Here is a 21,746-nt window from a genome sequence, read left to right as displayed (position 1 = left end):
AATTTATAAAGAACTTAAAAAGATCAGACCTCCCAAATTTGAACAACACTGAGGTTCCACCTCACTCCAGAAAGAATGGCTGCTCTCATGAAATCAACCAACAGCAAATGCTGGTGGGGCTGTGGGGAAAGAGGAACCCTGCTCCACTGCTGGTGGCAGTGTAGACTGGTGCAAGCACTGTGGAAATCAGTATGGAGGTACCTCAAAGAACTAGGACTGGAAGTCCCATTTGACCCAGCTATTCCCCTGCTGGGGATCTTCCCCAAAGAATTAAAAGAATCATACCACAGTGATATATGTGCACCCATGTTCATAGCAGTGCAGTTTGTAATAGCTAAAACTTGGAAACAGCCCAAATGCCCATCAACTGGAGACCGGATAAAGAAATGTGGCTTTTTTTTTTTTATAAAATGGAGTACTACTCATCCATAAAAAATGAGAAATTAGAGGCATTTATATCTAAATGGATGCACATTGAGGCAGTACTCTTAAGTGAAATAAGTAGGACACGTGTAAATACTGAATAGTTTCTCTAGTTTGAGAAATTAAAAGTGCAAATAAGGACTAGAAGGTATAATAGATAATGTGAAATAGCAAGAAAAGGGGCAAAGGGGAAGGGGAAGTGGGAGGGGTAGGGGCAAGGAAAGAAGGGAATGGAATTAATATGAGAAAATGGAAAAATGGAAACAAAGTCTGTAAATAGGGAGGGATGGAGGGGTTGAAGGGAAGGCAGGGGAATGGGGCAAAATAAGAACCAAGAGAGATTATGTAAAGGTGAAAATTTCCAATGATGAATGTCATTATATTGTATACCTAAAATGTACCAATGATTAAAATGAATAATTGATAATGCAAAACAGGAAGAAAAGCTCCAAAGGGGTAGTGGAAGTGGGAGGGGCAGGGGAAAGGAAAGAAGGGAAAGGAAAAATGATGAGAAATGGAAAAAATGGAAACAAAGTCTTTGTAAATAGGGAAGGGTGGAGGGGGTGAGGGGGTGAGGGGAGGTCTGGGAATGGGGAAAAAATAAGAACCAAGATACTTCATGTAAAGGTACAAGTTCCCAATGAGAATTGTAAATGTATTGTATACCTAAAATGTACCAATAAAAGAATTTAAGGAAAAAAAATAAAAAGTTATACCAGATTGCCTACTAAAGTGGGAAGTTAGAGAACTGTATGGTTATAATCTATCTAGATTTTAACCAGACTTTTTTTCTCAGTCTTTTTGCTATTGTAGGACAAACTTAAGAAATATGGTCAAGATGATGACACACTTGAATGTATTTATAATTAGTAGAAAGACTAGGTATTGCTGATTAATAGGCACTTGCATATGCTATCAGAATTTATATTTTATCATGTCATGCATTACACAAATCAAAGGACATTTATTTTTCAAGTATCTCACATATGAAAACCAGGTGTGGGTTTATTGAATTATGAGAAATGTAGCAGTCAAGCTTACCAAATATGGGCAATACTTTTGCATGCAACATTTTTAGGGAGAGCCCACCAAGAAGAATGCTGACAGGAAAGGTCAGAATCAACCCCAGAAGGCTCTAATCAGAAGGCCAAGGGCCTGAAGCCTCTGGCCATCACAGTAGGGCATGGCTGCCTGCCTGGCTAACTGGATCCCTGGGCTGACTTGTAAGGACAGTTTCTTATTTGGCCGTAACTTTTGTCTCTCACTCTTTGGTAGAGTTTGAGAGTGACTGCCATTCTTTTTTTTAAAAGAGATATCTTTGCTGACTTGTTTTTAAATTACAATTCAATCTTCTTTAAGGTTACCTATCAGTTTTCTGCTGATAAATTACTTAACTTCTGAAAGTTTAATTCCCATATTCTTTCTTGTCCTTGTGTGTTACTTATGAGATACAGGTCACTTGACCCCCCCACCCTTTTTTTTTTTTAACCCGTGCTGCTTTTGGATGTTAAAATAAACAAACAAACATTAGAACAGAAATACCAGTGCTGGGGATTTAGCTCAGTGGTTCTGCTTCCTGCCTCGCAAGCACAAGGTCTTGAGTTCGATCCCTGGTACAAAAAAAAAGAAAGAAAAAAAAGAAAAACCAGTGCTGACACATGTAATATAATAGCAGCACATTTTTGAAGTACAGTATTTTTAATTAACATAGGCTCACCGTGGGGAGATCATGTATGATGTTATCAAGATGCCAGGTCAGACTTTGCTGCATTAACTATGTCGGAAGAGGGTTGTTGAATGAATGAACATTTGAATGTATGAAGGAGTTGAAAGCCCTACCCTAATCTTCAGCAATCCTCCATGCAATGTCTTATTTAGTTCAAGGTCCACATTTTCATAGAACACGGACAGACGGAAATATGTTCAGGGGAACCTGACCAGATGAGGATGGGACTTGAAATAACTTCTGACAAATGGCAATAAGACACTGGTGATAGGAAAATTATGAAAGAAAGAAAGTAGGGGGGAAATGATGAATGCTAAGAGTTACTGAGTGATTTACTATAGGCCAGCCATTGTCCTCTGTCCTTCAACGGATTTCAAACTATATGGTCAGTCACAATGAAAAAGGAACACATTATTTTGAATTGCCTAAAAGGCGGGGCTAACAGTAGTCAGTGAAATCCATAGAGAGACACCTCTGCTTATTAGAATGGTGGCATTTCTACTTTCGAAGCTGTTTCATAACAGAATGAGCTTCCTTGTTATTAATGAGTTTTCCTTTTGGAGGTACATAAGCAGAGATGAATGAAATTTTGGTAGAGATATTTTAAAGAGAAATGAATACTAAATGGAGGCATGGACCAGATGAACACTAAGACTGTCCAAACTTATCCTGTGAGTCTATCTTTACTATATGGCAAAGTAATGCCCCCATTTTTGTCTTTTAGTTCAGTAGCATGAGCTTTAAATGATGTCACTTGCAATAGATCAATCATAACTGATCCTGGTTTCTGGCTTTCTCCTGGAAACCAAGACAAAACCTAGCAAAACTCAAAGTTGCAGGGACATCAGGCAAACATTTTGTGAGTGCATCATTAGGTATAGTAGTGAGAAAACCCTCTTATTTGCTCACTTGAACTCCAGACCCATGTATTCTGAGTAGAAGAGAAACTCTGTCATATGTTTGGATTACTTTTTCACAGCATGGTAAATTACTCTCAGTTTGAAACTTCAAGTGTTAGAAGTTTTTATTTCTTTGTATTTCATTGAAGTTATTTGTAGTTCTGAAACTGAATGCATCCTTATTTGGGGTTTTGTTATTGCTAATGAGCCCACTTTGATTATCAGTGAACCTGTGCTTTCATGGCAAGTAGCAACACACCTTAAAAATGGGTTCCTTGGCTTGAAAAAGAACGACTGTTTACTTAAAATAACCAAAGGACCTATGGAATTTATATCTGAAGAATACTTAAATATTATTTATTAGTAGTTGAGGAATCTAAGCCCAGAGAGATGAGATGATTTGACACAGTCAACAGAGCCCGTGGGACATTTGAGCTCTTTTCTTTCTTCTCTCCACATCTCCAACTCACTAAGGCAATTACATGCCATATTCTTAGTAAGATAATACCCTTCCTTTCTCTTTTCTTCTCCCACTCTCCTTCCCCCTCCTTCTCCTTCTTCTACCAGTAACTGATACCTTTACTTACAGCCTATTGTCATGTGACCAGAGAAAATGGTATCTAAGTAGGATGCCAACGTAGCATTTTCTTTACCTATCCCTTAGTTAAGTGGGCTGGAGTTCTGGGAATCTTCTGCTTTTCATTCTGGATTGCTCTTGAATCTCTGCAGTGCTGCATATGATGCTGTCCTGGACAGAAATGTGGCCATTAAGAAGCTCAGCAGACCCTTTCAGAACCAAACGCATGCCAAGAGAGCCTACCGGGAGCTGGTCCTCATGAAGTGTGTGAACCATAAAAATGTGAGTTTCCTTGTTATTTTGAAACCTCTGGCAGTGGGAAGTTGTGAGATTAAGACAAGGAAATAGATGGCAACTTGATGGCTTTCTTTACTTTGCAATTTCTGCTTCTGAAGATTGTTTATCTTGCCCATATGCTATATGTGATTTCATTGTCCTCATGGTAGCTTCCTGCTTAAAGATCATCAAAAAGCCATATGGCATGGAGATGAATTTGATAGACATGTCTCTGTTACATAATTAACTTTATTTGGTTATCTTGCTCCAAATTAACAGGAGACTTCATGCTTTTCAGACAGAACAAACAAATACTCCCTCCTCCCTAGCTCCCACAAAACCTAGACTTTATATAAAAATATACCATATTTATTTATAATTTAAATGGAATTATTAGCAGGCGGAGATTTTTATTCATCATGTCATTTCCTATGAGTTTTAGCTGTAGTCTAGCAGTGACTTCCAACTAACCACTCAGAGTAGGCATTGTGTTTTGGCATCTTAGTTTTTGGAGGTCACATGAACAAGGAAGTACAAGAATGGATCAGTGAGAGCATTTTCTCATCTGAGCTCAGCGGGGAGACCATAATAGACTTCACTTCAGGGTCTCAGCTTCTTACTCCTGACAGAGGTCTCTAGAATGTTTCCTGTGCTCTATTTCTTCTTAGTAAGGAGAAATGTGAGATAGCTCATTATTTTATAACTTTTAATAATTAATTATAATAAATTTACTAAGTACATTTTGTTATGTATAAAGATATAATAAAAATAATTTATTTATAAGTTAAACTAAACAGTAATAGCCATCATAACTCCCTACAAATTCCTTATGCATCAAATCACAGAGACTATATGAAAAGATCAATATAGTTTTATAAACAAGGTTTCTTGTCATATGGCTAATCCTCTACCAATGGCACTGAGAAGACACAAATGTTTGAGTGTTTGGCTGAAAGATGTTTAAAATATACAAATATGTGGATCAGGCCAATGAGAGTATTTCTCTTTTCCTGTGTTACTCTATTCCAGTGATTTTTTTTCCTTTAAGTTTATTGGTACATTTTAGGTAAACAGTACAGTTACATTCATCATTGCGATCTTGTACCTTTACAAGATTCTTATTTTTTTCCCCTTCCCCTGCCCTCCCTTCACCCCCTCCACTCTTCCCTATTTACAAAGACTTTGTTTCCATTTTTTCCTTTTCTCATATTTTTTCTTTTCCCTTCTTTCCTTGCCCCACCCCTCCCATTTCCTCTACTCCTTTAGACCTTTTCTTCCTATTTCACAATATCAATTATAAAATGGAGCACTACTCAGCCATAAAGAATGAGAATCTAGAGACATTTATAGCTAAGTGGATGCACACTGAGACCATACTCTTAAGGGAAATAAATAGGACACACGTGTAAATACTGAATAGTTTCTCTGGTTTGAAAAACTAAAAGTGTAAGTAAGGATCAAAATGTATACTCCAGTGATTTTTAAATTGGATTCCTTTCATGCTGTTTAGTTGTTTGGCACCACTGGCATTTTAATTCAGTCATCTGTCATGCCTTGCTGAATGACTGAAATGTGCCAGGCACAGATCTAGACACTCTAGCAGCTGATGATGAAGCAGGAAGAAAACGGAGACAAATCCTGCCCCCTGGAGCTTGGGCTGTACTGGTGTGAGAAGGCGATCCACAAACAGATAGGTGAATGTTTGGAATGTCAGAGTGTGATCAGGGGTGCTAAGTGAAATAAAGCAAGGGAAGATGAAAATACTGATGAGCGGATGGTGAGAGAACGTTACCCCTTTCAATAGGTGGAGCAGGGAAGGCCTTACTAGGAAAGGGAAATTTTATAAAGTATATATTGTCCCTGGTATGGCCAGATGAGGGACTTGAGACTTCTAGGAAAGAATATAGAAAAAAGACTCCTAAAAAAGTCACTGTAGTAAAATTATTTGTTTCCTAGGTATATGAAATGAAGACAGAATAAGATTGTTCACATATCCAGGACAATATATTTTTATGGTAGTAAAGAGGATGAAACAAACTATGGACAGTGGAAAATAAAAAGATACAAGTGTATGCAATATATATATATATTTCTAAGTGGTTCTCCCAGGACCCCTGAGTTTTCAGAAGAAGGAGTTGTAGGTGTGAGCCCAATCTCTGAATGAGTCCTGGGCTCCCTACATTTCGATGAGACCTGTGCCTCTCATGCAAGCCATAGGCCATGAGGTCCTCTCCAAAGCTGTGCTGATGGTGGCACCATATCCTTGAGCCTCTAGAATTGTGAGCAGGGAACATCTCCCTTCCTCAGTATTTTTATTATAGGTACAGAAAATAGCCAAATACAACTCCCTATTCTTGACAGAAATCAATAGATCTTGCATTAATGATACCTAAAAATGGAGTTCAAAATTGCAATGATAATTTATCAACACTATCTTACCTGTGCTTTCCTTTCCTGTGTGCATGTCATAATGCAGGTACATGTGTCCATCTACAGAAATACATTTCTTTAATAGAGAGGAGCTTCCCTTACAACCAGCTATAAGTACTACTTTAGTACTTGCTTTTTAAAGGAAAGGCAGTTGGAATATACAACTCTGTTAATACTGCTGAAAATATGGAAAAACAATGAAGAAATTCTGTAAAATCTTTAACAATAGTGAAGAAAACCCATTTAGAAAGTGAATCCTCAATTCCAGGAGACGGTGACTGGACTGGTTATGAGGGCATGATAACACTGACTCACACGTGTGCCTCCCCAAGAACGGGTCCAATTCCTGCTGGAAACTGTGGGACCAAAATGAAATATCTGTGATGGTCTCTTTTTAAAGATAAGTTATTAAGGGCTGGGGATTTAGCTCAGTGGTTTTGCTGCCTGCTGCGCAAATGCAAGGATCCGACTTCGATCCCTGGTACTAAAAAAAAAAAAAAGGATAAGTTATTAAGCTGCTTATGAGTAGGAATTAAAATTTACAAGGGAGCAAAGAATGAAGAAGAGAAAATCTAAAAGGGAAATCAGAGATGTTTATAAAATAAGAGCATAGGAAAAGGAGAAATAAAAACAGACAATAGGGAAAGTACCTCATAAAACAATAAATCTATACATACCTAAAATTGTAATGCTATTTTCTGGACTAATTTATAGTAATTAGAACATTTGTTCACCAGATGGTGGAGGTTAACATTTTTCTCTCTTGAAAGAGTGCTTGTGTGATCATGTGCCCTATGTAGCCTCCAGTGTTTGAAATCATTTTAAGTACTTCATGTTTTTGCACCACTTATGGGACTTACTAAAATCCACTGATTGATGCTTTGAAGCTATTTAAATCTTGAACTTGTACTTATCCTGTTTTTGTAAAATAGATGCAAACAACTTATAAGACTGTTATCTATATATTTTATTTTCATATTCGACCGGAACATTAATACAGAATATTTAGGTGGAAGAACATCTTGAGTTATTTATGTATATAAATCATGTGGAACTGGGGTAAAGGGCTTTTTAAAAGATACTCATTTTAGAAGGTGAATTTCTTTATTGTCTAATGAACAAAATATTATGCTAGGAAGCAAAAAATTTAGAACTGAATTTAGGTAACTTTAAAAATATACTTCCTCTAAATTCACTGTTAATTATCTAAGGTGTAACCCCCTCACACACACCCTTAGAACATTAGTTTGAGTAATATTTAGTGTGAGATAGAAATAAAAGACATCACAGTAGCAATACAAAAGTCTTGAATCAGATGGTGTTTTTTGCATTTGGAGGCAAACATCACCTTGATAAGCCTTGATGAGCATTTCCCAGTCCCCTCTCTCCTCTCCTGGGGCTTTGTCTCTCCTCTTTGTCTAATTACCTTATGAATCTCCATCCTACCAGGTAGACTCACACTAAAGCAGTCTACCATTATCCATCTTCCCTGGTTCTTCTTGCTGCCTAGAATACATGAGCTTTTAAGCTACATCATTAACCTAAAAACAGACCATAATACCTTTCTGACTGTACTTTTCCATGTTTTGTGAGACAGTCTAGTAAGTTTTCCCAACTTTTGTATTTCTACCATAGTTCTAGTGAGTGACTTTCATTTGGAATATGCTTAAATATAATTTTTACATAACTCTTTCTTTCTTTCTTTCCTTGTGCCTATCTTGTGGTCATCAAGATTATTAGCTTATTAAATGTCTTCACACCTCAGAAAACGCTGGAGGAGTTCCAGGATGTGTAAGTAACTAACTCACGGAGGAAGGGCGAGCCAGAATTCATGTAACTCAAGGAAAAGTTACAAAACAATGGAAAAGTAGAGAGATGAAATCCCCTGTAGCTATCAAATGGGAGGTTAGAGGTGGGACCAAATGAAAGACCCAGTGACTGGGGAAGGTTCTGTTGGTGGTGTTACTTCTTTCAAAATCACTGTGCTTCCTTCTGGCCTTGGGGTTCCATGTGCTTTGTTGCTCAGTGGTTTTGATATTATCAGGAAAGGCTTGCTAACTTATTCATTTATTTATTATTAATTGATTCTGTGCCCTTTCTAGGATGAGTCAGTTCACTTTGAGGAATACCAATACAAAGGACATGATAAAACTATCTTTATGTCCATTTTGTGCCACCTTTGATTCAGTGCAAAAATAATCTACCTAGAAATAGGCTACAAGAAGCAGAGAGAGGAGGAAATTCCTCATCACGTTGTTTACATTGCCTTTAGTGGAAATAGCTATCGTGAATATTTTTTTCTTATTTGTAATCATAATATTCAAGAAAGAGTTGAGGGAATATAGGGAGAAGCAAGAGCATGACAAAAATAAGAATATATGGGTGTGAATCACACATTAATGAATAAAGCTTCTACTAGCAGCCTGGTGAGAGATGCTACAGCTAACTTGCTGTAACTTACTGTAGGACTTTGAAGTTTTCATATTCTGACTCTGTCCAAGGCAGAGCTAGAAAGTTCACAAAACTTACAGATCTAGTAGAGAATTCTAAGTTGACCGACAGATTTCACTGGTCTTGTGACCTGGAACTGATGTTGTGGATTTACCTTCCAGTTACTTAGTAATGGAATTGATGGACGCCAACCTGTGTCAGGTGATTCAGATGGAATTAGACCATGAGCGGATGTCGTACCTGCTATACCAGATGTTGTGTGGCATCAAACATCTGCACTCTGCTGGAATTATTCACAGGGTAAGGACATTTACTACAGAGTTATAGCTAACAGTGTTTTGGAGAAGAGAAAGAACAGCTGTAAATCCTTTTCTTTAAATAGGGCGACTTGTTCAAATACAATGCACTTCCTGTTCCTTTGATAACTGAATTAGTTTATAGTTCACTAATGTGTAGCAGGAACTTCTAGCCAAACTATAGCTGACTTCGTGCGACATGTTTTGGTTCTGAGAGACCTCATGTTTTCTTACTCCTTGATTGGCTGAGGTTGTACAGGAAGGTGGAAAAAGGCAGTTGATTTCCACAGTTCAGTTCCACCAGCATAAAGACAGCTCCCCTGATGTGCCCTTCTGTGAGGTCTGGATTTGAAATACACACTGAAAGGTTTATGTTACCCTAAGGAGAAACCTGAGATGACAATAAATGGTATATTGTTTTACTTTTTTCTAAAACTTTTCAAGATGAGCCTAAATTGTGAAAATGATAGTACAGTTCTCTTAAGAATTTAAACATTTTTTGGAAGCTATTTTTTAAAAGCCCAAAAGGAGTTGTCAACTTCTCTGTAGCAGTAATCTTATGCCTTATACAAGGCTTTTGGAGGCAAGAGGGGACCCTGTAATACAGTGTTGATTGGGTGGATGAGATTCCATGTTCCACAGGGCATAGGATTTTAATGTCTTCTCACGTTCCCGTTGTCAGGATTTAAAACCAAGTAACATTGTAGTCAAGTCCGATTGCACGTTGAAAATCCTGGACTTTGGACTGGCCAGGACAGCAGGCACAAGCTTCATGATGACGCCGTACGTGGTGACACGTTATTACAGAGCCCCGGAGGTCATCCTGGGAATGGGCTACAAGGAGAACGGTAGGCTGCTCCTGAAACCAGGGAGAAAACAGGTGCATGGCTTACATAGCCAAGGGGAATGTTTTCTTTGTTAAATACGGGTTTTTCAGAAATAGAACTGCCAGCTTTTATATTCAAAGTTTGTTATTTTTAAGAAAAATACTACTGGGAAGAGTCACTAGGTCAAAATGTGAAGAATGTTTCTGAGAAGTAAGCTTTGCCTGAAGAGCATTGAAATGTTACAGCTGAAGAGAATTGTAAATGGAATTTGGTGAAACAGTCAAGGGGGCACTAATGAGCGCAAATGGCATAGATACTCAGAGAAATTGCTGTTTGAGTTGCAGCTCAGGTGAGAGTGAGTGTGGAAACAGCAAGACACCCATGTCATTTACCCACCTGGCTTTACATCACAGCTTAGAATGGGGGCTCCTGTCCTAGAAAAGACCAGCAAAAGATTCCTCACAAGCACTTGGTGAACAATGAACATGGGATAACCCATGTTACTGTTACTGAAGTTGGATAAGCAGTTTGCTCATACTTTAAAGTGCTCTGGAAGTAATGTTTAGGGCCTCAATTGTGTGATAAATTTTTATAAACTCCAGAGGTCATAGACAAGAAAAACATTACATTTTATATTACTAATTTCAGAAAGAAAATCACTTAAAAGGGTTTATTCTAATGTATTCAAATTGGATTTTAATTAATTAAAATGGAGAATTTATAAGCTACTTGCTAGAAAGCCTTAAAATATATGATTTTATCCAGAAACACTCTTATAAGTAATGTAGCATGTTAAACATATCTAATATCCTTAGAAATTAAAGTAGTTTTAAACTAGTACTGTATATATCTGCCCAATGTCCTTTCATATTTGTTTTTACATTCTGTTTAGTTCCAAGTAATCAATTTTATATATTCTATGAAAATAATTATCATTGTATTTTTATGTACATAACTACAGGGTATTTTATGAAAATTTCCTGGCCACTGAAGATAGCCAATACTTTTATGCATTTGTACAGAGGAAGGATAAAATCAGCTTTAAGAAGGGCAAGTTTGAAAAAAACCAAACAAATAAAAAACCAGGTGTGGTGTCACACACCTGTAATCTCAGCACTCTGGAGGGCTGGAGGATTTCTTTGAGTTCAGGGCCAGCCTGGGCTACATAATGAGTTCAAGGCCAGCCTGCCTGAATTACATAGTAAGACCTTATGCCCCTTCAAATAAAGGAAAGGGTAAATTCATCTAAGTGGCCAACGTCACAGGTGAACACAGCCCTCCTCCTGAGGAACTGGATTACTGAAGCTTTTCAAAAGTTACTTCTTTAGATTCAGAGGGGGACCAACTGAAGTCAAGAACTATGGGAAATAATGGAAAATGACTTATTGGGTATTTCAAGAAGGCCAGACCAGAGGGTTTTGCATGATGTGATAAGTGTCTGAAGTGATGGACATGCTGATCACCCTGACTTGATCGCTGTGCATTGTGTTCATGCATCACACATCACACTGTACCCCACACAGGTGTAATTAATATCTGTCAATAAAAGAAAGAAATCTAAGGGTATAGGCGAGCCGGGGTCTGAATTTGCCCTTTCTGGCTTTTTAGTCCTTTGCCCTGCAGGCTGCAGGTATTCAAACCCCTTTCCTCCTCTCACTAGGAAGGGTTGCACGTTGCTGGCTCAGTGTTTGGCTTCTTAGGTGCATGGTGAAGGGTGCAGAGTGGCCCTGTGCTGCCCTCCCTTGCACAGAGGAAGGTTCTGCAGACACCTGCTCGCTCCCGGGCATGCCTGTCATCCCACCCTGAACCCACCTTCCTTCCCCATGGAGCAGTGCAGCCTCAAGTTGTTGCCCCAAGTCCCCATTGTCCCCAGTGAAAGGTGAGTTGGGCATGGGTGAAGTTGGCAAGAGAAGGTGAGGCGTGATTGGTTAGCAAAGATGGCAGGTGAGAAGTAAATGTATGGTAGCATGTGCTTAACACATTTTAGCGCCCTTGATACCTTTTTTTCAACTTCACTCCTAGATGACTGCCTTATGCCCATGCTAATTTATCACATATCATATTTCTCTATTTCAAATAGAAATTAAAACAGATATTCACTTAGAAGTATAATTCCTGAAATAATAAGTCTTCATACTGGGAATTCCAGTTTACATGTGTAAAGCATGGCTCCAGCCATTTCCTAGTTCTTGGACTGGGCTGAATATGCCCTTATTTGGACACACACACACGCAGAGACACACACACATTACTTTGTAGTTGCCCTACTCTACATAACTGAGTAGAATATAAAATGGAAACTGCCACCTGTACAGATTAATTGAGGTGGTTGTTTTACATCTGACAAACAATATTAAAAATATGCCTGAGTGGCTTTTAGCTCTCACCTATTACAGAGATACTTTTGTTCAGCTACTGCTTTTCTGTGTCACTCTGGCATTAGCAGGGCAATCTTAGACATCAATATAGCAGTGCTCTTTAAAAAAACATTAATTGAAATGCTCATGCTTGACAGTGTTCATGTAGAGCACAGCGATGGTTTCTATACACCTGTTGACCACCCTTTGGTGGGAGGTGAAAATTGTACCTTCTAATCAAACTGTTCTTTTCCTCCTCCATCAGAGGTCATGACCTTAGTTAACTTTACTTTCCTCCTTTTTCTTCACTTCCGTTTCGCTCCTGTTCCAGTGGATATATGGTCTGTGGGATGCATTATGGGAGAAATGGTTCGCCACAAAATCCTCTTTCCAGGAAGGGACTGTATCCTTGTACCTTTTGCTGCAGCTTTTCCTGTTTTGTTTCTTCTCCTTTTAAACACATAATCATTTTTACCAAGAGAGTAAAGATAGAAACAAAAAGTTGGGTAAGTTGTAATTGTGATTTAAAAAGTGATAATTTCTATAACCTGACCAGTACTGCAGATTACCTACCCCAATGATTTCTTGTAATTAAATTTTCAATGCGATTTTTCTTCTTACATTACTTTCTTACTCAAAGTAGCAATGTTATTTTTGTTCATAAATGACAGAGGCCACCAGATCCCAAATGATTAGAATATAATTATCTTTATACTTAGCAAAAGAAGCCACTGTATACAAATCATTTTTCATCTCCTTCAGAAAAATGTTTTATGCTTCTACAACATATAGACATAATGAGTTCTCTCTTACACCCTAAGCTTCTGTCTATGGCTTCATTGATCAAAATTACTCTTGAAGGTGTATATATCTATATATCTATATATATGATATAGCTATATAGATATATATGGTATATATATAGATATATATGGTCTATCTATCTATATGGTCTTTTTTTTTTTGGTACTGGGAATCAAACTCGGGACCTTGTACTTGCGAGGCAGGCACCAGAACCACTGAGCTAAATCCCCAGCCCCTATCTATATGGTCTTAGATAGTTCAGTATATCCTCTTCAAATCCTGAATTTTCACATTTAAAAATCATTATTATTACTAAAATTATTGTAGGTCAGGCGAGTTTAAAATAAGCTTCCCTCTTTTGACCTCAAGATATGGCATAGAAGTAGATAATCACTTTTCTAGCTGCATTTAGAATTTCATAGGTCAGTGTGGATTTGAATTCTACCACTAGGTCCTGCAATAGATTTCATCCGAAATTTCTTAGACAGCTATTTATGGCTTGTAATTATCAGATAAATAGATATCGTTATCAAATGGCCAATAATTCACTCTCTAATAAAAGTATACATCTGTTTGTATTATATAGGAATAAAGTTTACACATTAATAGGAAAATATATATTGATAAATGCAGAAATAACTTGTTAACAAACACGAGCACAAATCTAAGGCAACTATAACTGACTACTTTAACAGTGATAATGCAGGGGGTCAAATTCAGCATATTTGTTACATATTAATTTGTTGGAAATTGGCAATAAAGAGATGTGGTGCATAACTCTGTTAAGTATTGTTTGATTAATAAAGCTCCCAGAGGAAACTTTTTATTATATAAGAACTGTGAGTTTTATTTCAGTAAGAAAATGGGTCAATAGTACAAAAATCTGACTAAATTAAAAATTATATCACCAAGGACATGCATTCTTATAGGCATTGTTCATTCTGCTGAACATTAATGAGATAATTTAAAAATTCCACTAAATGCAAAGATAGCTTCCAGCCCTTCACCAGCCAGTAGGGGGCCACTAGCCACAGGTTTACTTTTGGCAACTGAAACTATAGTATGAATCCACATGTGTGGTACATGGAAAATGTATACCACTTATTTAAGATAAAAAAGCATATAAAATATATCATCAATAATTTTATAGTGATGTGTATTAAAATGACAATATTTTTAATATATTGGGCTGAATTACATATTTTGTTAAAATTAATCTCACTTGTTTCTTCCAATGATTTTTGGAGAGAATCTTAGTGAACTTAAAATTGCATATATGAATTACATTTGTGACTGTTAATTTTTTCTTTTGGAGAGTTTTGCTTTAGAACATGGGATACACTGTTGCAGCCTTTTATTTACAATCAATCTTAATGTCTTAAATCATCATTTGCTTCATTTTTCTATATCTATATGGTGAAGTATCATTTTTACTAAAAAATTTTATATCACCTCCTTGAAAAATTTCATTTAACTTCAAATTACTCATTTATCATTTGGAAGTCAATTACATAGTCCATGTAGTTGATCTGAATGAACAATAATATAATCCACATTCACGTTTAAATTAACGGATCTCATTCAAATGTAGGAATAGTTTTCTTTGTATCTTTGCCTTTGGGGCATAATATATTTCAAATAAACAAAAGTCAATGCTCAGAGTGAAGTTCATAGCCGTGTCCCTCTAGTGCACTTGTTAGTGGAAGACAAAACGCTGCTGGGGTTCTCATTTCCATGTGGGGTTGCTGTTACTAGTCGCTGGATTTCCACGCAGCAAGCTCCTGTCTGAGATTTTAGTTCTCCATGCATTTACTACAGTTGTTTTTCTCCTATTTCAACAGTTTAAATTTAATTCAATGATATTAAGAAAAACGAAAACTTTTTTTTTTTTTTTTGGTACCGGGGATCGAACTCTTTGCTCTTGCGCAGCAGGCGGCAAAACCACTGAGCTAAATCCCCGGCCCACGAAAACATTTTTTAAAAACAAAAATAAACCCTAAAGAAAAACAATCAACCAATCATAACACTATTGATAATACTTCATTCTTCTCATCTTTCCTTTAATTCTAGTTTGTTCTAGGTTCTCATCTTTCCTTTAATTCTAGTTTGTTTTAGAAAAAAATATGGAAAGGAAATAAAATTGTGCAAAAATCGATAAGTAAAATTTATGTCCTTGATAAGTGTGATCCCAGAATTTAATCATTAATTCAGTGGTTAATGATGTATCTTGTGAGAAAGGGTTATAAGCTGTGTTCCTTCATCTTGGTGCTGATTCCATAAAGTTCAGGTCTCTGCTAGCCTAGTGCTGTCTGTGGCACTAAGCCTGCAAGCAGCAGTGAAAGGGGAAAGTACGAGACATTCAGAGCAGAAAACTTTTTACTTAAATTTCAACTCTGCTAAATTATAGATAAATAATTTTCAGTGAAATGAGTTAAAAGAGATACCATCTCTGAAAATGTTTCCCTCTGGATTTGTTTTTCATTCTACATATAATTAATATTATAATTTAGTATTTTAAGTCATGATGACATTTTAAAACTAAACCGTAGGAATCCCTATTAAATAATGGACTTTGTAGATTTGGAATAGAATTGTTTCATTAATCCATAAATGAAATTTGTTATTTTATGAATAGAGCTTCCTACCAAAAACAATTTAGACGATTGAACTCCCTTCACTCAACCCTGACCATCAGATACAAGGTTTGGGTTGTTTATGGGGAGGAGAATTACAAAATATTTTATCATATTAAAATAATCCCAGGATTTTCTGGAAGTAAAATCAAAGTTTAGTGTATGCTAAACTGATGCCCTAACTCCTTCCAACATCTTTCAGACTTAAAAAAATTCAGGTTCTCTTGACTTTCATTTAGCATTATAAAATTAATCATTATTAATTATTTCATATTGACAATAACATTAAATTACTCTAAGACTCAAAAAGATGTAATAATACTATATCACCCCAATCAATATTATTCCTTTCCCTTCACAGAACTTTTTAATGTGAACCCTAAGTAAGCATAGTGAAACACATCAGGACATCTTACACAATGGTCATTGATGACTGATGTTTTAACTTGAAACTATTTTTGCATATTGAAAAAGATAGTGGAGATATTTTGGCAGTTGATGTGATCCACATGATATCACAGGGTAATTTACTGATTACTAAATCAGAGTTGGAAAATAAATAGAATTTAACAACAAAAAATACATATTGGCTTTTCCACCCATTATTAATTTGCAAGTGATATTAATATTCAAAGGACTATTTCTAAAATATTTTTATTATGTAAAGAGTTTTAAAGTATGCATACATTCTCATACACTTAATTTTCACCCTAGTTTCATGTTGCAAACATATTTGATAGCATATGTTGGCATGATATGGTTTGCAGCATTACTGAACATCCTTAGACCCATGCACAGTTTCAAGCAGAGAGCAAAAAATATGCCATGTCTACCTATTTTTTTTCAAAGAACAAATAAGAGCATTGATTCAGATTTTATTCCTTCCAATAATAATTTATGGTAAGATAGTTCTATGATGCTTTCTTAGGAGTTTTTCTACGGACTATCCAGTCACTCCATTCCTCCACCTACCCCGAGTCTCAGCTGGGCCAGACCCATACCACCTTCTTGATTACCCAGTATTTCTATGGTATTGGTTCATTTTCATGAGATCTTTCCTCAAGCCCACTTCATATATCCATATCTTCTTTCTACCTTGCTTTTTTACCATTCTCCTTCAAATAGCAGGACTTTCTTTGGGAAGCCTGTGATATTTATCTAGAATTGTTGGCCAGCAATGATCCAGATAAGCATGACACTATTTTGAAAATTCTAGATCTCAAGTGTAGTCTCTCCAAGTGAAGCAGCCAGTCAAGCTACACTTGTAATCCCAGCACTTCAGGAGGCTGTGTCAGGATGATGGAAAATTCCAGACTTGCCTATCTCAACATTTATAAAGAAAGGAAAGGAAAGGAGAGCAGGAAAGAAGAAAAGAAAGGGATAGGTTACAGAGCAGTGCAAAGGCCCTAGGTTCAGTTCCCAGGAAAACACACATGTGCATGTGCATGTACACACACACACACACACAATCACACACAAAGACATTTGGACTTCTAAAACATCTTTTCTTGCCTCTCCTTTTAAAGACACAAGAAATTTCAATTGCAGTGAAAAAAGACAGATCTATAACCCTACCAAAAGCCAAGGCATTAAGGAACAGAAAAATGAAATTATTTACCAAAAATACATATGTAGAAAGAAAGCAAACACTTGCAAATTAATGGAATGCCATAGCTTTAAAAAATTTGAACATGAGAAGTAGAAATAATAAAAGTAAAATGAAATAAAAATCGAAGGCTGCAGATTATTATATCCACCTAGTGCAGTGATATTTCTTAATCCTTCTTAACTCTGAAATAGCAGTGGTTACTTCCTAATAAACATTGTTATCAGTGCATAGCTGTATGGTCCAAATTTGTTCCTTAGTATCAGGATAATACAAGTTTAACTCAAATGATACAAAATTTATGACTTTAAATAAATTTGGGATGTGAAAACTCAGTAGTAATTCCTTCAATCCATAAACACATGGTGGTTAATCTCGAATATGTTTTTTAAATGTTTTACTCTTATTATTAAATATTATTATTTAAAAGCAATTATTTTCACTTTTTGTTTGCTTGCTATTCTTTTATTATTATTTTGTGAAAATATGAGTGAGACAGGATTCACTAAGAGAAGAGCTAGAGATTATGAAGTTGTAAAGAAAGAAAAGCAAGTTTAGCTTGTAGACTCGAGAAATTTCTCTGATTTCTTAGTGTTGGAATATTTCATATTGTGTTTTATGAATTGCTGTTTGTGTTTCTCACTTAGATTTGCATGTGCAAAAGATGTATGTTTTCAGTTTACTTATGGGTATTGGTAGTCTTATAATTCTACCTCTGTACTGAAGATTAAAATAATGCACTTTTGTTAAACAACTAAATGTATAACTTCTGAAACATAAAATTTTCAAAGAAATGTTTTGATTTTTAAAAAAACTATTAAATATTCCTGCTACAATACTTTGAAGTATTCATTGAAAGAAAATTCATGAAAGTATATGATCTAAATCTTACGCTAAGTAAAAATATTAATTAAATGTGTTAAAGCGAGAAGGAGCACAGTCTCAGAAACTGTGGTCCAACAGCCACACCATTTCCTCCACAAAAGCCATTTGGTGGTGTGCTGGACAGAAGCTCACTCTGTCAGTTAGCTCTCTGCTGTGACAGAATCCCCATGACTGGCAACACGAAAGCAGGGAAGATGTATTTTGTCAGAGTTTCAGAGATTTCAGTCCATGGTTGGTTGGCTTGGGGGGGTGGCTGTGGAGAGGTAGAACACAATTGTGGCGGTCCGTGGGAGAGCCAAGCTGCTACAGAGGGGAAGGGGCCAGAACTCCACTGCACCCTTGGAGGGCCCATCTGCCTGCAGGGACCTGACTGCCCTTTCTCCACTCCTAGAGGATCCACCACTTCCTGATAGCTCTACAGGCCAGGAAGGAAGCTTTGAACATACAGGTCCTTGGGCAACAGTTGAGATCCAAAACCCCAAACCCATTTAGCCTAACAATTACTTACTCATGGGTTATAATCCAAGATATCAGACAATGTGGAGGTTCCAATTTAGGACTTCTTTATTTAGGTTTAACTGCAAGAACTTAAGTTACATCATTTCTACATTTTAGCTAGAAGTAAAAAATGATGAAAGTTTAAAATAAACTTATTTCTGACCAATATAATGGCATATTGTTAAAAGTGCTCAGAAAATTAATAACCATACTTTTAGTAACACCAAAATTTACTTGACAATTCTTCTAAGGAAAATGGCACCATATCTGAAGGTTTTCGTGGCAGATGAGGCTGCTCTCTACCTTTGGGAATTCTGATGATGGCAGACAATGTGAGGAATCAGAAAATTAGTAGAGCAGCCAGAATTCTACTCTCACAGCCTTGGTGTACAGGACTTACAGGGGACTGGTATTTTATCACATTGTCGCAGGAAGAGTAAAAGTCCAATTTCCAACAGGGAGGAAATTTACCAATTACTTCTAAGGTTTATGCATAATCACTATTCACCATAATATTTTGAAAATTTTACAAAATAATCTGGTTTCACCTTGATAAGTAATCAACTACTACTGTGCATTCAAGTGTTTGGAGGGAAGCCTTACTGCTTACCATGGAAAATTTTTTTTTACTTATTTCCTGTTAGTTGGGATGATTAATTCATAAAATTTTGCCCAGAGGGTTTATTTTCAGCAATAATTCTACCTCGAATACATAAAATTCCATATAACTTCATGTGCATATTCCCTAGTCCTGTAATTCATCATAACAGACTTTATCATCTCTGGGCACAAAGATTTCCCACATGGGTGGCAGAAGGGGGGAGGGGATCTCTAGGGACAGTGCGTGGTGGGTAAAGTTAAATGGGATTGGAAAGATCTCCAGGGTCTTTTCCAGAAAGACACACTAAAATGAAGAAAAATGGAACTCAATATGGTCACCAGAAGTTCCTATCTGCAGTTTATTTTCTGCCTTATTATTTTAACACAACAGATTTGTGATCTATTAAATCTATTCCAAGTTGAAGGTAAATTTGAAAAAATGTTTTGTTTTATTTGGAAAATTGGTGTCACTATGAAACACAAATGCACAAAAGCAGAACTGGAAGGCATAGCAGTTATTAATATCAGTGACTAAACCAGCAACTATCTGGAATCAATTGATACACAAAAGAAACAGAGAAAGTAGGACTCCACTTTGGCCATCTGCTTTTATCTTCAATGCTGCTGTTATTTAAGGCATATGTGAGAGACAGTTAAAAAAATCAAGGGGTTTTAGTTCAAAAAATAATAAAACTGGTCAGTTTTGGGAGAGGAGTGATTAGTCATCACAAGTTGTATTTTAAGTTTATTATTTTGTTGGAGACATAGAGTAATTCCTGTTTAGACAGTGGAGATACTTTCCAGAGTCAGTTGATGATATGATTATGGAGAATACTTTTCTAGATTGTTTTGACAATGAAATGGCTTCCTTTACTTTTGCCTTATTTACCTAGTGAGTGGTGGCTTTTCCTCATTGGAAAGATTTATTATATATGTAAAAAATAATATGATGTAAGTAGAAAATAAACTTTTGTTATATAGATTCAATTACTATATTAATACTTACAAATATATTTATTATATGGTATTATATAACTAATATTTATTGAGGAATAACTATATATCAAGCAATAGATGTTTCTTAAGTCCTAGACAAGCCCATGGCAGAACGTCTTTCTTTGAATGTTTAAGTGGATCCAGGCAAGAGAAATCACAGCTTATTGAGTTTTAGATCTCTATATTTATGTCTATTTCTTCCACACTGTTAAAAGCAATAGATACACTGTCAGTAGCAACTTGACTGGTCACTTTGGACTTGATGATAATTTAAAAATAAATTTGAAAATAAATACATTTCCAGAGAGTTTCTCATTTTCTTTAATCAGAGATTCTCACAATATCATGGTGTATGAGAGGGACCTTACCTAAAGTCACAAATGATTAAAAACAAAGGGCTGCACAGCTGTTTGCTCTATCTTTCCCTGAGATGTCTGCATGCCACTGGCTTTCCTGAATTGGAAGCAAAGCAAATTTGCTTCTCTGGGTCTGCTCATCCCCTTCAAAGCTGTCTCCTTTTCTTTGCAGCGATCACTCTGATAGGTGTGAAATCAAACAATGGAAACCGTGTTTAACTCCAGTGAGATTTTCACATTGGAAAGAATCTCACAGGACTTCTTTTAAGGCCACTGACAAATTACAAGATGTAATTTGGATTGCGAATGGAGCAAAATTATATTGTACTGCTCTCTTAATGGCTTTTCCCCTTTGTTCCCACCAACATCCCTTAATTAGTACCCCTCTTAAGAAAGACCTATCTTTCTTACCTTCTCCTAAGAACAGGTGTTACTGAGGAGTGGTTTCACTTTTTGCTTCATCTTCTCCATTTTGGCCCTCCCTGCCTGCCCTCTGCTCTGCTTCTGGGTTTTAAGTTTTGGATGATAACTGGCAATAGCAGAGAGATCGTGATATACCTTTGGAGTCCGGATTTCTTTTGATTTACAGTCTCAGAAGAAGTGTCAGCACCCTAGTCTTGTGGCTTATTTCATGCTGAACTCTCCTATGTTGAAAGGCAGCATTTCTTTGCATTAAAAGAAGCTGTGTGTATAAGACTCCAACAAGGCTTCTCTTTTAGGAACCTGCTCCTTTGCTGGGAGTCAATGAAACTGAGCCAGTGTTCCAAAGCCTTCTCTCTTGAACGGGCACTTCACTTCTAGAAACTTATTCATATTTATCAGAAAGAGTAAATGTGTTTTAGAAAAGAACCTCACTCTTTAAGGTTGCTGGCAGCTTAGCTTTTCTTTTTATCTAACCATGGTATACAAAAGAATGAAAGAGAAATTGATTTGCATGTTTCCCATATTAACACAGGCTAGAATAATTTACAATGCAAATCAGTGGATTCCAGTATATGAATGCAAATTAGATCTTTTAAATCACAAACTGAAGAAATCATTGAATTATAATTGCAAAGTAATATTATCATATACATATTAGGTAGCTTTTGATAATACTGTTAGTT

The 21,746-nt window shown here is 36.4% G+C and overlaps 1 protein-coding gene across 13 annotated transcripts in view; it reads left to right on the top strand.

The window, feature by feature from the left end:
- The window catches only part of Mapk10 (mitogen-activated protein kinase 10), a 357,438-nt gene that overhangs the window by 262,523 nt on the left and 73,169 nt on the right, over positions 1-21,746 (top strand). For 11 of the 13 annotated variants that reach the window (XM_021248788.2, XM_004870515.4, XM_087185890.1 and 8 more), the window contains 5 exons: positions 3,778-3,907; positions 8,064-8,122; positions 8,944-9,082; positions 9,761-9,926; positions 12,594-12,665. In XM_021248788.2, the coding sequence (XP_021104447.1) occupies positions 3,778-3,907; positions 8,064-8,122; positions 8,944-9,082; positions 9,761-9,926; positions 12,594-12,665 (566 nt within the window). The remainder of the gene's footprint in view (positions 1-3,777; positions 3,908-8,063; positions 8,123-8,943; positions 9,083-9,760; positions 9,927-12,593; positions 12,666-21,746) is intronic. The other 2 variants (XM_087185889.1, XM_004870519.4) reach the window with 1 other exon arrangement.

Source organism: Heterocephalus glaber, unplaced genomic scaffold (genome assembly GCF_053883595.1).
Source record: "Heterocephalus glaber isolate CG9 unplaced genomic scaffold, H.glaber_assembly_v1.0 deba00001503, whole genome shotgun sequence".
NCBI lineage: Eukaryota > Metazoa > Chordata > Mammalia > Rodentia > Bathyergidae > Heterocephalus > Heterocephalus glaber.
Note: the sequence above shows the minus strand (reverse complement) of the source record. Positions and strands in the feature narration are given on the sequence as shown.